The 16,634-nt window shown below is 41.6% G+C and overlaps 1 protein-coding gene across 1 annotated transcript in view; it reads left to right on the top strand.

The window, feature by feature from the left end:
* Positions 1-1,311: 1,311 nt before the first annotated feature.
* Positions 1,312-16,634, top strand: part of ccdc150 (coiled-coil domain containing 150) — a gene marked incomplete at both ends in the record, with an annotated part of 25,085 nt that continues 9,762 nt past the window's right edge. The window contains 13 exons of the mRNA XM_084064739.1: positions 1,312-1,666; positions 3,096-3,274; positions 6,179-6,247; positions 6,430-6,546; positions 7,257-7,409; positions 8,155-8,238; positions 8,432-8,539; positions 9,871-9,995; positions 12,883-13,060; positions 13,564-13,632; positions 13,748-13,849; positions 15,177-15,337; positions 16,448-16,520. Of these exons, the coding sequence (XP_083920865.1) occupies positions 1,312-1,666; positions 3,096-3,274; positions 6,179-6,247; positions 6,430-6,546; positions 7,257-7,409; positions 8,155-8,238; positions 8,432-8,539; positions 9,871-9,995; positions 12,883-13,060; positions 13,564-13,632; positions 13,748-13,849; positions 15,177-15,337; positions 16,448-16,520 (1,773 nt within the window). The remainder of the gene's footprint in view (positions 1,667-3,095; positions 3,275-6,178; positions 6,248-6,429; positions 6,547-7,256; positions 7,410-8,154; positions 8,239-8,431; positions 8,540-9,870; positions 9,996-12,882; positions 13,061-13,563; positions 13,633-13,747; positions 13,850-15,176; positions 15,338-16,447; positions 16,521-16,634) is intronic.

Consider the following 16,634-nt stretch of genomic DNA (forward strand, 5'->3'; position numbering starts at 1 on the left):
CTTTAGTTACTAGTTACTTTTCAGATATAAATTATGATATTATGAAACATACATTAAGCACTTCAGCCCTATTTTATACACAGGCTATTTGAAAATAGCCGATCTACAGGCTCACAACGCGTCGCATCGCGACGCGTTGTGAGCTTGTACTGCTATTTTCAAACATTTAGTACTTTTACTTGGTACTTTAAGTACATTTTGATGCCAATACTTTTGTACTTTTACTCAAGTACATTTTGAATTCTGGACTTTTACTTGTAACAGAGTAATTCAGTATTGCAGTATTGGTACTTTTACTTAAGTAAAGAATTTGAGTACTTTTTCCACCACTGGTCCCGACTTGCTGTTTGAGAAACAGTGATCTAGCTGGATTAGAGCTGGGAAGACGGATTTTATTTTGAAACCAAAGTTAATCTATGTCCGATGGAACTGTAGTTTATTTCAGTTCATTCATAAACTGGCGGTAACAGGAAGGAACAGAAGCTGTAGTAGGACGCGTCGCCATGGAGACAGGTCGGCGCAGGGGGAAACGGTAGCTGTGTGAGTGTTCTTAGACCAATTCAACTGTAATAACATCTATTTAACAAATACAACGAAACAATAAAAAAAAAGAATGTGAATCTCGCGCGAATGTTGCGTTCCGGTTTGGTTTTGTTGCCTGTCACTGTGGGGGAGATTGAAATAGGCAAAACAATGGCTGTGATGTGATTTGATTGTCTTGTCTGTCTAGTCGAGTTTTTGCAGTCAGATGATTCAGCCACCACCACTGCATGGACAAAATCAGCATGTACAGCCTCAATAACAATTAAAAATAAATTAAAATAAACTAAAAACCGAATTTTATAATCTATTTATCATCTATTTATCTAATTATCAACTTAATCCAGGTAATTTTGGCCTTCAATTAAATGTATATATTGCTGAAGTGGTTAACATGTTTTTGTAATAATAATCAACATCTACTTAAGTTTTCAAATAATTGTAGTGGAGTAAAAGTATAATATTTGCCTCTGAGATGTAGTAGTGGCGTAGAAGTAAAAAAGACTGACAATTGGAAAATTGGAAATGCTACGGTACTTGAGTAGATGTACTAAGTTACTTAATAGTTTACACCACTGCTAATAGGTAGGGTAAGGAATGCCTGATATGTTATATGAGAAGTCATCTGGATGACTATCTTTCAGTAGATAATTAAAATCTATCAACTGCATAAAACGTAAATGATTGGAGAAAAAAAAATGACAAGAAATGTAAATGCAGTTTGACACTGAGGCAGTTGTTGTGCACACAGCACCACCTGCATGCACCACGATGTCCCACTCAGTCAGTGTTGGGGCCACGGCCCCAGAAGCGATATCCTTCCTACATCAGCGTCTCCTGGTGGCGGAGGAGCAGGCTGAAGCTCTTGTCCGAGACACGGGGTCACTTGAAGTCTCCAGAGACCATTTCCCATTACCTATAGAGAGTAAAACCTCCTTCCGACAACCTGTACGGCCCTTGAAGGTGCATCGATCCTCAGGGGGAGACACTGGGGGCGAAAGCGCCGCGTGGCGACAGTGTGATCCTCTGGTGAGCCGAGTGTGTCACCTGGAGAGCCTCTTGCAGACGCTCAAACTCACCATCTTCCGCCTGGAGACGGAGAGAGACCTGGATCCTTCTCACCCAGGTAATGGCTGCAGGGGGGGATGTTTAAGTCATTAAGACCTGAGGCCGATGTCTTCTAAATGTCTTCTAAATCATAAAACTGTTTTCTGATCAGTGGTGCTCAAACCTTTTCACGTCAAGGACCCCCAAAATGATATGTATTTGGCCGCGGAACCCCCATCTCAAAACATTTTATTCCAGGGACCTCCCGAAGCAAAGATTTGAGTTAAACATGTTCGCTTTAAAAAATGTATAAATTCAAAGATTTGCACACATTTTCACGATGAAAATAAATAAATAGCAGATCTACAAGCTCGCAGCACGGCACAAAGTTGTATATCTGCTATTTTTTGAATAGCCAACACTAAAATCTAAAATAAGCAGAGGCAACAACTATAAGTATTGTACTTTACACCAGAAGGCACTTAGCAAATTGCAATGAATGACAAATGACTATATATGGAATGGACTATTGCATGCTTGCTCAGAAAGTCTCAGATTGGAACTATTTGCATTTTTGTCATAAGAGGGGTCATTAACCTTCTGGACACTGAAAAAAAAGGGCATTCCATTTTTTCAGCATGAAAAACGTGACCTTGTGTGTCGCAACATGCTCGACATGGTACGTTCCCAGTGGTGGAAAAAGTACTCAAATTCTTTACTTAAGTAAAAGTACCAATACTGCTATATAGAAATACTCTGTTACAAGTAAAAGTCCAGAATTCAAAATGTACTTGAGTAAAAGTACAAAAGTATTGGCATCAAAATGTACTTAAAGTACCAAAAGTAAAAGTACTAAATATTTGAAAATAGCCGATCTACAAGCTCACAACGCGTCGCATTGCGAGGCGTTGTAGATCTGCTATTTTCAAATAGCCTATGTATAAAATTGGGCTAAAGTGGTTAATGTAGGTTTCATAATATCATAATTTATATCTGCAAAGTAACTAGTAACTAAAAGTTTTCAAATAATTGTAGTGGAGTAAAAGTACAACATTTGCCTCAGAGATGTAGTGGAGTAGAAGTAAAAGTATTGGAAATTGGAAATACTCGAGTAAAGTACAAATACCTCAAAATTGTATTGTACTTAAGTACTGTATAAGTAAACGTCTTTAGTTACTTTCAATTCAATTCAATTCAATTTTATTAAAGTGTCAAATCACAACAAGTTGTCTCAAGACACTTTACATGTAGAGAAGAGACCCGACAATCCCACCCTGAACAAGCAATTTTTGCGACAGTGGCAACGAAAAACTCCCTCTTAACTGGAAGAAACGTCAGGCAGACCCTAGGTTCTAGGGCGGGGGCCTTCTGCCTCGACCGTGTCGGGGGAAAGAGGAGAGAGAGAGAGACAGAGACAGAGACAGAGCGAGAGAGAGAGAGAGATAGCAGTGCAAGTAGTAACTTTCTGCCACAGGGTACGTTCCTAACGGCAACTTTTCTTGGGGCAGCTCGCCTGAAGGAGCAGCTGGCAGCCCTCCAACAGGAGAACACCAAGGACCAGCGGGCCTCCAGGAGGGAGGTGATGAAGCTACAGGACCAGGTCCGCCGGGCCTGTGACGAGAGAGAGGACGCTCGCTTAGAGGTGCAGGAGCTTAGCGAGGCCCTGGAGGTGGCCACAGCTACCAAGGTACACCGTATACACTTATTATCCAGACTTTTCACCTGATATGTGATGACAAAGGATTGTGTTGCACTACCAATACATTTGGTAGGTACCAGCTTTCTTTTATCTTTTTTTATAAAACTCCCAAATCACAAACTTGACTTTTTTTTGTGTACTGCAGAGCAGTGGTTCTCAAACTTTTTCATGTCAAGGGCCCCCAAATTGACACTTATTAGCCTGCGGACCCCCATTTGAAAAAGATATGCCAGGGGCCCCCATAAGAGATTTTTTTTTTACGGCTCTAGCAGTGATTCTCAACCATTTTAATTTCAAGGACCCCTCAGTTTGACATGCATTAGGCTACGGACCCCATTTAATGGCATCTCTATCTCTGGGACCGCAATTCATATTGTAAAATCAATGTTAATTTAACTCTGAGAGTGTACAAATGGAACCAAATGGACCCACTTGGTTCCATTTGTACGCTCTCAGAGTTACAGACCCATAAGGGTCCATTTGGTTCCTATCCATCATTTAGCTGGGGACCCCCTGGAACCCCCTCAAGTACCCCTGGGGGTCCCCGGACCCCACTTTGAGAACCAATGCTGCAGAGTATAGTGGCCATGTTTCATTCTCACTGTATCATTCATGGGTTGAACCACACACATGACTGGGAGACACTAGTCTGTGAGGGTTAAACATGTTCTTTCTTGCTTTTTCCTTTATTTATTCAGGGAAACCCATTGAGAGCAAGCTCTCTTTTTCAAGGACGCCCTGATAACAAACATTTGAATCACATTACAATGTCACAACTTTGACAATAAAGCAAAAATGTACCTTGGCAGGTAACACATTTTGCTTACAGTAGCTCATTGCAGTCTTGCAAGGCTGCATAAGTATTTGCTGCGGTTGTTGGCATCATCAATACAAGCAACTTTTGAACTTTTGAACAATCAGAGAAGCAATCCATCATGACATAGAACTATAGCAGAGTCAGAGTCAGCAAATCAAATTAGCCAAACCCAGTCAGAAGAGTGACAACATCTTCTCCCTCGACAAAGGCCTTCAATCAATTTAATCAAACTAATGTAATCAAACTAATTATGTATCAGCATCAATGCTAACCTCTTGAAGTGCAGCTATTGTTGTCGTTTACAATACAAAGCTGCTCAATTCATCACCAACATCCTCCCCAGTCGATCGATTCTCAGTGGATGTTTTTCAGACAAAAAAAAAAGTCTTGTGAAAACTGAGCTTGTGAGATTTAAGCTGGCAAATGCAAGTCTATAAAACGTGTACATTCAATAGAGTGTTGCCAGGACCTGTCATTTTGACATTAGTCAATCTACCCATCCTAGATCTGTTTTTAAAAAATAATAATTGAAAAATATATATTTGGTATTTTTCCTGTCCAGGACAGGCTTCAGACGTGCCTCCTTAGTAGACTTGGCTCAGATCTGAACCCATTTGATTTGGTTAGGAACCTGTTGAGACCGCATGCCCTTGCTGACGTCCTAGGCAGTAAAAAGAACTCTCTAATTTGTACGTTTAAGTATTTGAAAAAATGGAAGTTAGGTGCGCCCCATCAATGAACCCCTCTCTTTCATTCGTTTTTGGTTTCGCCCAACCATGTGTATCCAGAAGGCTCTGCTTTCAGATTCAACAGTGTGGCAGAATCAGAGGATTTTTACTGTGTTCTACCTTCTCGGTTTTTCACTCTCTGTGGCAACACGGAGGATGTACACTATAGACAGGTTTCTTGTTTACAAACATTAGTGGGTGTGTGCGCATTCAGGGTGCAAAACCACTAAAAGAAACACGCACAGCTGAGATTAATAAACTGTTAGCTAGAGCCATGAGCTGCAGTATGTGATGGTGATCACGTTACCTCAAGTGTCTCAAACTAAATATATTAAGACCTTTATTGCTAGAAGGATGCATTCCAGATGATGTAAAGAGTGCCTCGTTCATCCCAAACAGAAACCTATTCATTAATTGCAATGGTACAGTACAGTATACCATACTGTACATGGGCATATGTGCACATGCAACAGCCACCCATGTGAACGGCAACGAGCCAACGACATGCACAATGCTGTCAGCACAGCACATAAGTCACATTTCTTTGACATAAAACGTTCAGAGGTCTTTTAACTCCAGTTGGTTGCCTAGCTAAGTTCAGCTAATGTATGGTTCTAGCCACTGTATAACACTGTAGCATTTTACTGCATCTACAGGATACAGAATTAGCTCTTCACAGTAACATCGTTGCTGTCGGTCAGAAACCTTGTTATCTCCATATTTCTTCTTTTTTTCCCTCCATACATTAATGACCTATTTCTGATCATGAACAATCCAGCTTTCTCCGCTCATAAGCTTGCCATGGCTTCAAGCTCTGCAATTTGTCTCTGGTAGGCGTTTGAACCTATGTAATTTCCTTTTAGTACTAGAATAGTTCACCTGACAGGGGTCTCGCCTCTACTGCTCGCAAAGTGCTTCCGAACATTGTATGGCCTTGATTGAGCAATTTGACCTGCTGTGCACGTCACGGGCAAAAGACTAACAAAAGACCCTGACAAACTAGAATAAACCATTCAATTAAAATGGTAGCAATTTTAGATAATCACATATTATGTGAGGAAATCATAAGGTGTTGACTTGATGAAAAACACAATCATTATGATTTGGGGTAGTTATACACTTTCTGAGGTTAGAGTTCTCCTAACACTATGGACCAGAGCTAGTTGCCCTATCAGGTTATATTATTATTACTAAATAATAGGCTATTGGGGGCTGTTGGCTGATTTAGGTTTTCACTTTCACTTTCAAGGCTGTGCATGCCAAGTGCAAGGTATGGTAGGAAAAATTGTAAAGCAGTCGTAAACATATTCATTGTTTTGTCAATCAATTCAATCAATTTGGTTACAGATGGATACAGCTTTGGCTGCTGAAGAACTGAAAATAATCAATGAGCAGATGAGTGAGAAACTATCTGAGGTGACTCTGTCTGTCTGTCTGTCTGTCTGTCCGTCCGTCCGTCCGTCCGTCCGTCCGTCCATCCATCATCTTTATGATTCAGAACCTTTCCTCCACTGCATACCTTTATTCCGTTCTCCACTGATGATGTTGATGACAATGAATATGATGATCGTCTTTATTAAGTCTTTTCCTTTGGTCAGATGGAACAACAGATGATCCAGGATTCCGCCCTTTCCTTTGAGGCCATGAAATCTCACAGTGAGCTTCTGCAGCAACTTGAGGACATGGAGAGAGTGGTGGAGATGGAAAGAAGACAGGTAAATCTAGAAACAAAACTAACAAGGTGTGCATAGATGGGCCACAGCGCCCCCCCCCCTGGCGGACATTGCCAGTGGTGGAAAAAGTACTCAAATTCTTTACTTAAGTAAAAGTACCAATACTGCAATATAAAAATACTCTGTTACAAGTAAAAGTCCAGAATTAAACATTTACTTGAGTAAAAGTGCAAAGGTATTGGCATCAAAATGTACTTAAAGTACCAAAAGTAAAAGTACTAAATATTTGAAAATTTTGAAAAAGAAAGCAGATCTACAAGCTCACAACGCATCACGATGCGACGCGTTGTGAGCTTGTAGATCGGCTATTTTCAAATAGCCTATGTATAAAATAGGGCTAAAGTGGTTAATGTATGTTTCATTATATCATAGTTTATATCTGAAAAGTAACTAGTAACTAAAGTTTTCAAGTAAATGTAGTGGAGTAAAAGTACAATATTTGAATCTGAGATGTAGTGGAGTAGAAGTAAAAGTATTGGAAATTGGAAATACTCAAGTAAAGTACAAATACCTCAAAATTGTACTTAAGTACAGTACTTAAGTAAATGCAGGACAGAGTGACATACATAGACAGACAGACAGGCAGACAGACAGACAGGCAGACAGACATTAAAATAGTTCCGCACAAGAGTGTAGAAGATAATAATAAAACAGTGTTCTGTGACGTCCTCTCTGCTCGTGGATATTGCCAGGCCCAGTTGGTGCGAGCGGACTGCCAGGCTCTGCACTTGGAAGGCCAGGTCAGCAGGCGCGCCCTCCAGGAAGCGCAGGACAAAGCCAGGAGGCTGCAGGAGCACTGCCAGTGGCTCCAAGAGCAGACAGGTCAGAGGCAGCATGTCACCTCGGTACGTACCGTCCATTCAGATGCTTGAATTGCATTTGTATTTCTTTTTTTGTTGCTTTTCACAGAGGTGAAGGAATATTGGACAGAAATTGGGCCCCTTCCTTGCTTCCTTCACAGGTGTTACCAATGACACTAATGAAGGCTCTGTCTCCATTTAGTGTTGCACAGTGGTTCTCAAACTTTTTAATTTCAAGGACCCCCATAACTCTGAGAGTGTACAAATGGAACCAAATGGAACCGGAAGGGTCCATTTGGTTCCATTTGTACACTCTCAGAGTTACACCCCTTCAAGGAACCATGAGGGTCCCTGGACCACACTTTGAGACCCACTAGTGTTTCTAGTGAGCCAACATGCACAATATCAGCACCCTGACTCTGTTTGACCAGAATGGAACAGAGCCTTCATTAGTATCATTGGTAACACCTGTGAAGGAAGTAAGAAGAGACCCAAATAATTTCCAATATGTCTGCTGTGCATAGAGCCTATTGCTGGTTTCTGAGTTGAAGGTGAGATCAAGAAAAAGTGATGGCCAAAAAAAGACAACAGAAAGAAAGAATGAAAGTACTATTATTGAAGTTCAGGAGCACACTGACTCAAGTCTTTTTTTATTGGTCCAGTCTTCATCAGTCGAGTGTGTGTGTGTGTGTGTGTGTGTGTGTGTGTGTGTGTGTGTGTGTGTGTGTGTGTGTGTGTGTGTGTGTGTGTGTGTGTGTGCGTGTGCGTGCGTGCGTGCGTGTGTGTGTGCGTGGCCCTTCAGAAACAGCAGAAGGAGAACAATAAGCTGCTGAAAGATGGTGCTGAGCTGAGAGCTGCTGCAGACAAAGTGCAGGTCAACGTTCTTATTTCATCATGAGTCAGGAGATTGTATTTGCTCTTAACATATCCATCATCAACCTTGCCATAAGGGACCCAGCACTTCCAGTCACATCTAACTCCTGTTTTCTTGTTTTTCTCTCAGCATTTCCTGCATAAAAAAAAGGCCTGATCACATGATGCACTATGTGGTTGTTTTTTATACACAGGCCCTTAATAATCAGTTGGAAAGGCAGTGTTCTGAGCTGAGCTGTGCCCTGTGCTCGCTGACTGTGGAGAATGCAAAGCAACAGACGGAACACCAGGCCAGTTTGAAGGTATAGAGAAACATGCACGCACAAACAAACGCATGCACTGTTAATAAGTCTGACAAGACAGGCCGACTCTCCTTGCACAACAATTAACCACATGTCATCGCCGTATTTCAATGTTTTTGTTTTTCTTCACGCCTTTTGGTGCCCCCCCCCTTTTGGTTCCCCCCCCCTCAAGCCTGTTGGATAAGCCACCACTGCATGTCATAATAATAGGTGAACATTTGGCAAAATCGGCAAAAATTAGCCAAAAATAGCCAATCTACAAGCTCACAACACACAGTACCTGTTATCGGAGTCATCTATGACATTGGTTCTCAAAGTGGAGTCCGGGGACCCCCAGGGGTACTTGAGGGGATACCAGGGGGTCCCCAGCAAAATGATTTATAGGAACCAAATGGACCCTTATGGGTCTGTAACTCTGAGAGTGTACAAATGGAACCAAATGGACCCTGACGGGTCCATTTGGTTCCATTTGTACAATCTCAGAGTTAAAGGTAGGGTAAGTGATTTTCTTTGGTTAAAATAAGTGTTAAATAGCTCTATATTCTGATAGTACTCATTGCTATAGAGTGTTTGTTCAGCATTAGGAGTCTCCTTGTCTCTCCACCTCTTTATTAAACATAAAATGCATTTTCGTTTCAGTTTCAGTTTAATTTCCAATTTTATCCAACCAGGACAGAGAACTCAATCAGGATACAGATTAAACAAGTGAAATTGGAAGTGATGACACTAAGAAATGAGCAGACAAAATTGGAACTGGAACACTATACAAATTAAGCTTAAAAATGGGTACTTTACTTTCTCCTGATTGGCTGAGATTTTGACACCTACCGAAAAATGTATTTTCTGTTTATTAAAGAGCTGGAGAGACAGGGAGACATCTGTTACTGAACAAACACTCTATAGCAATGATTACTATCAGAATATAGTATTTTAACCTTTTAACAAAATACTTTTTGTTTTAACCAAAAAATATCACTTACCCTACCTTTAAATTAACATTGATTTTACAATATGAATTGGGGTCCCAGAGATAGAAATGTCATTAAATGGGGGTCCGTAGCCTAATACATGTCAAACTGGGGGGGTCCTTAAATTACAATGATTGAGAATCACTGCTAGAGCTGTAAGAATCCTCTCTTATGGGGGGTCCCTGGCATATCTTTTTCAAATTGGGGTCCGCGGGCTACTAAGTGTCAATTTGGGGGTCCTTGACATGAAAAAGTTTGAGAACCACTGATCTATGACCTACGAACTTGGGCAAAAAGTGCACACGCGCGCACACACGCAGCACATTCTCTTGTGGTGACCCTGCACTTGTGTGTGTCTTCCAGGCAGAGCGGAATCGTGTGATCAGACGGCTCCAGGAACACGATCTGCTTCTGGAGGCCGCCAGGCGAAACGTCCAAACCGAGCTGCGGGGGTCGCTATCGGAAAAGGTTAGCCTGCAGACGGAGCTGTAAGTACCTGTGCCTCCAGGAATGTCTTTATTAACAGCCCTGAATCCATTTCCATCCAAATCTCAGACCTCTGAACCGATGTGCAAAACAGGCGGAATGAGTGCATTATGTTTTGACATCATTTGCATATTCTCTGATTACATTACATGCACTGATTACCCAGTGATGAAGGCAACTGGAAGCATTTTAATTTCATATTATTAGACAGTACTGTATAATAGACCCTTCCTCATCATAATTCACAAATTACCCACTTTAATTCTTGGCAAATTGTTTTATGGGTCATTGTCAGCCTGAGGTTGCAGCATGATTCAGCTTTAGCTCCTATCAAAGAAATTATCATATCAATTATGGAGAGCAACAATGACTGTTTAACCCTTTAAGACCGGGAACGCATCTGTGTCATTTTAACATTTCTTTGGCTCTATAAAAATAGCAGATATACAAGCTCATAGCGCGGCACCGAGTGCCGCGCTATGAGCTTGTAGATCTGCTATTTTTTTTTTTATCGTGAAAATGTGTGCAAATCTTTAGTTTGAATATATATATATACTTTTTTAAAGTGAAAGTTTTTAACTCAAATCTTTGCTTCTGGGGATTTTACAAATGTCTTCTAAATCCTAACAGTTTTTTTTTCTCCTAAAGTTTTTTTTTTTTTTTTTCTTATGTTGCTATATTTTCAATGGTTTTCAAACTTTTTTCATGTCAAGGACCCCCAAAATAATATGTATTTGTCCGCGGACCCCCTCCCATCTTAAAATATTTTGTTCCAGGGACCCCCAGAAGCAAAGATTTGAGTTAAAAATGATTTGCACAAACTTTCAAGATTTTTCTAAAAATAGCAGATCAGTACAAGCTCATAGCGCGGCACTCGGTGCCGCGCTATGAGCTTCTGCTATTTTTGAATAGCCAAAGAAATCTTAAAATGACACACATGCGTTCCCTTCCCGGCCTTAAAGGGTTAACTGTAACAGCCAAAGGTAGTTAATAAAAAATATACTGTACATCTATTTAGTCAAAGAAATTGTCATATCAATTATGGAGGGCAACCATGACTGTTTAACTGAAACGGCCAAAGGTAGTTAATAAAAAATAAACATCTATTTATATATTTTAAGTAGACTCGTATACTTTTTCATTATAGATTGACCGATGCCAGATGTTATGGTCCGATGCTACGACATGTTGTGTTCTGGTAGATTGTTTATTTTGAAAAACGTTTAAAGTTTTTGAATTTTTGCCTAAACATCACATGCCCAAAAATAGGGACACCGGGTAGAAAGTTGTTTAAAATCGCGACACATCGGCTGCATAATAGGCTCTATTCACAGCAGCCATATTTTCACTTCCTTAACTGGTGTTACCAATGATACTAATGAAGGCTCTGTTCCATTTAGTGTAGCACAGTGGTTTCCACGACCCCCATAACTCTGAGAGTGTACAAATGGAACCAAATGGTTTGCACCAGTAAGGGGTCCATTTGGAAGCCCATGAGGGTCCCTGGACCCCAACTGTAGACCCACCGGTGTAACAGAGTGTTTCCAGTGAGCCAACATGCACAATATCAGCACCCTGACTCTGTTTGACCAAGAATGGAACAGAGCCTTCATTAGTATCATTGGTAACACCTGTGAATGTCTTCATAATATGGCTGCTGTGAATAGAGCCTATTTATCCAATGTCCTTGTTTTCTCCCAACACAGTCGTTATCATCATCATAAACACAGACACAGTCACATACCTGACAAAATCGCCAGGGTGGTTTGTTTCTTTTGGAACACAGTTCTTATACGACGTGATCTAAGATTTGCCTGTGGGGGGATTTCCAATACATAAAATAACACAGTGGCCCAGGGGCAGTGGTGTAAAGTAACTAAGTACATTTACTTAAAGGGGCTACACCATGAATTTCATTTTTTTTTTAGGTTTTTAGTATTTTTTGGGCTCCCCAGTGTCTCTTGTACCCCAAAAAATATATTTTTTTAACATTCAGTCATTCATTCTCATTTCAGAGATTTTCAGAATGGGCATGTCTGAACTGGCCATTTCAGAATGGCAAGGCAAGTGACATCACTTGCCTTGACTTTGCATTGATGATGGCCAGACAGAATTGCTCAGTAGCCCCCCCCCCCTGCCCAAAAGGACGTTTTGGTATTGCAGCTGAAAAAGCTTGGAATGAGAGACAGTCAGATTGTGAGAAAAAATATCTGGATGTTTTTTAGGCTTACAACCTGTTTAAAACGTATTAGGGGGCAATATTTATATATAATATATTTTTTTTAAATTCATGGTGTAGCCCCTTTAAGTACAATTTTGAGATATTTGTACTTTACTTGAGTATTTCCAATTTCCAATTATTTTACTTCTACTTCTACTCCACTACATGGATATATTGTACTTTTACTCCACTACAATTATTTGAAAAGTTTAGTTACTAGTTACTTTGCAGATGTAAATTATGATGTTATAGAACATACATTAACCATTTTAGCCCTATTTTATACCTAGGCTATTTGAAAATAGCCGATCTACAAGCATTGTAGACCTGCTATTTTCAAACATTTTAGTACTTTGACTCTTGTTACTTTAAGTACATTTTGATGCCAATACTTCTGTTCTTTTACTCAAGTACATTTTTGAATTTTGCACTTTTACTTGTAACAGAGTATTTTTATATTGCAGTATTGGTACTTTTACTTAAGTGAAGAATTTGAGTACTTTTTCCAACACTGCCCAGGGGCAGTGTGGGAGTGACGTCAGGACTTCGGTACTCTATAACGGCCAAACCGATATATCGATGGGGATCTATTTTCCATTCAGTCAATGCACTCATGTTGTTTAATAACACACGCTGTGTTAGTCATCGTGTGACCAACTGTCCTTCAGGGAAAAGCTAAAGGCGGACCGCACCCAGCTGCTGCAGCGTTCGGCCGTTGCCCAGGAGACGGCCGTCGCTCAAAGGGAGCTGTTGGAGCGTACCATTGGTAGGCTGCGGGGGGAGCTGAGCACGGCCCAGAAAGAGCAAGGCGTGCTGAGGAAAGACCTGGACGGCTCACAGAACGAGGTGTGATATCTTACAAGAACAACCTTTCTTTCTTGTGTTCCATTAATCTAACGCAGTGGTTTCTCAAACTTTTTAGTTCGAGAGACTTAAAAGAGAAATTAGACGTTTGCCCTGGATCCAAACTAGTGAAAATAGCAGATCTAATCTGTTTTTAATTTGAATTGAGTTGTGATTTTGTTTAAACTTTTTTAAATCTTTTGAAATAAGATGTATATCTTTTTAAACGTAGGAAATGAAAAAAGGGGATATTTACTCTGAAAGTGTTTAACACGTGTTTAACATTTGATGCGACAGCCATCTTGAAAAATGCCACAATTTTTTGGTGGCTAACAGCTTTTCTGAAAAAGTAGGCCGTAAACATAATGCATTATTCATGCCAAGTTTGGTGCTTTTATCACAAAGTGAACGACTTCTCTAATTGGCCGCACATGTTCCGGAGTTACACTGATTTGTTTGGGAAACGGTGATCTAACGCATTCTTTTGTCCTCCCTTTGACCACCAGTTGCGTGTGGTTGTCACCAAGTTAGAGGGAGAGAAGAGCGCTCTGGAAAGACAGCTTAGTGAGGCCAAGGTGCGAACGGCAAAACCCCAATACAACAGCTCAAAAAATACGTCAATAGTTACTATCAATGTTTTTTTACTCTGCTAACTAACCAGTGAACTGACCTCTGCCATGTGATTGACAGCGGGAGGCGGGATATCTGAGCTCAGCCTTACAGCGGCAGGAAGAAGAGAACAGGAGGCTTATGGGAAATGGCCTTATGGCCATCATGGAGCAGCAGCAACAGGTGAGAGAGTCTGTCTCTGTGTCTCTCTCTCCCTTGTGTTGTGTTTGTGTTGGTCGCGCCACATATTTGAGCCATAATAAAGACACTTAATACTGTGACGTAACTGTTGCTTAACAACCTCGATATGCGCTCGAGGATCGGGACTCCCTCTTTCATTGGTGTGTCGCCCAGGTTGCGCCATTGCACTTCACAGAAGCTATGCCTAAACCTAACCTTAACCCTAACCCTAACCTCACAGAAATTATGTTTAAACCTACTGTAACCTCAAAACCCTGTCCACCTGGGTGAAACACCTTGAAAGGGGGATTACCATACTGTATATGAGTTCTAATCGGTTCTCTTCCATGATGTGGAGACATTGGCGCAACAGCCTCTACAGACAGTCAGCAATCAGCATATTATGTGGACTGGCTGGTAGGTTGGACTGATTTAATTATTTTAAATATTTTTTTATGGTTTGTGTATTTTTGTCATTTGCTATGTGATATGGACCTTGAGTCTGAAATAAAGATTGAATTGAATTATTAATATATAATAGAACAAGCATAGAACAGTTGGGTCTGGGAAAGAGGCAAAAAGTCAGTTTTACGGGACATTGTATGCATCGGCATCCCTGATTGGCCAACCCAAACCGTCTGCTTCACAGATTGACGGAACGCGTCACGGTTGTGCCGCAAAGCCAATGTCCCTGATTGGCTTACCCAACACGTCGGCTTAACTGATTCATAGCCGAGATTTGCATAACGTCTGTGCCTCATATCCAGTATAAACGGAACGACCTGAATCGCCTTCGACATGCATGGCCCCAAATAGGCCGGGCGCCGTCCTATTGTTTAAAATTTTACATTTATTTTTCTTTACATTTTTGGGGCGGTGTAACCGCCCCCTATAAGTGAGGTTTGGACACTGACCAATCCTGCACCGTGATTGGCCAATAGTCTACAACGCAGTCTACAACCCTAACCCTTCCACAGTCAATGCAAATCTATACTTTTGCAAAGTCAGCCAATCACATTACAGCTAGTGTCATCACCACTAGCTGTAATGTGATTGGCTGACTTTGCAAATTCAGGACTGTGATTGGCTAGCGAAACACATGACACATGTGCAGCCCTATGAATAGCAGTATGGACTTAAAAAAACACATTTATGTTTTTTTTAAGTGAGTCATGTTGTGATGACCGCACACCGCCCACTTCACAGTGGGTGTGATTTTTACATTCTTTCTCTACATTTTCACCTACAGCATAATGTAATTCCCAAAATAGGGAATGACAACATGTTTTAAAGTTACCGCGTGTGTCCTTGTGTGTGGCGGGCTCTTCAGGTCGGTGAAGCAGAGGAGGCCTTGCAGGATGTCTCTGGTCCTACAGGGGGCGCTATCGGTCAGACCCTGGACAATGTCCTGGCCTCCCGCACTGGACTGCAGGTCAGCACCCAGGTTCTGGGAGGCAGAGAGCAGGAGCTGGACACGCTCAGGAGGGACAGGTAGAGATGAGGGTTAAGGTCATTACACACCGGCGAATATACGCAAAATTCGGACTCGTTCGTAGGCCTGTCACAATTATTACATAATCGCTTAATCGCAATTATATCAGATCATCGCAATTTGTTTTTGCATAATCGTCATTCCATCATTTCCATTTTCAAGAATAGTGTAAATAACAGATCTACAAGCTTGTAGATCGGAAATGAAATACATTTCCACTATTAATGTTTTTTAATTTATGAAGTAATTGAAAATGTTATTTGTCATATCTGCCCCATTCCTTTGTTTACAAAGCCTAAAAGCCAAACAGAAATAACTTTTTTTATTCATAATCAGGGGTGCACATAACTGGTGCGCAGGTGCGCATGCGCACCCAAAATAAATAATGCGCACCACATCAGACGACGCGAGGCGCTTTTGCGTACCAACAGCTGGGACAGGAATTTCCAAGATTTTATTTTTTAGCAAAACTAAAAAATAAAAGCCTGGAGATCGAGGCTAGGAATTTACTTCCTGAAGCCACACTCACACACTCTCGCTAAAGCACGCGTCGGCCCCATGTACAGCCATTAGGCGCAGGGGAAGGGGACGCATGCTGCACGTGCTTGTGTGATTGTTGCTTCGCGTCGCGTCGCATCGCCTCGCTGCGTGCACGCAGCCAGCAGCGGCTGTTAGAGGCACTCTTCACCGATGATGAACGCACCATAACGGTGCAAAATATGCCGTGAACGTCCAAATCTGGCGGATAAAAGCAGTGCAGCACAGAGCACCAACCTTGGGGGCTTCTCCTAACGGCGTGAGAGAAAAAAAAACGGCGAAAATCGCGGAATTTGGAAGCAGTGCGTCTGTCCGGGGCCTCAGTGCGGCTGCAGAGTTCATGTGCAGGGCTGGGCTGAAGCAGTGCTGCACACACCCCCCCCCGCCCCCCCCCCCCCCCCCCCCCGCCGTTGATCATCTCCAGGTGCTCTTCTGAGTACTAGACCTAAAAAGTTATGTGCACCCCTGTTCATAATGTTCCAATGTTCAACGACAGAAACACAATTGTGGTTTGTGTGTTATGTTTGAATGTGGTGGAGTTCTAGTGTTGCTCTACTCTGTGTACCAGACAGCAGGCCCACAGAGGAACCCACAGACACCAGTCAGAGGTGGACAAACTCCGGGACCTCCTCTCATCGGCTCGCTGCAACAACAACAGAGCTGTAAACACACAAACACTCACTCTTCACACCCTCGCAGCAGAATATTCTTGACCAGTATAATGTGAACTATAGAAACATGCTGAATTGTCATACCTTG

This window comes from Gymnoscopelus microlampas (assembly GCF_963454915.1).
Source record: "Gymnoscopelus microlampas genome assembly, chromosome: 8".
Taxonomy (NCBI): Eukaryota; Metazoa; Chordata; class Actinopteri; order Myctophiformes; family Myctophidae; genus Gymnoscopelus; species Gymnoscopelus microlampas.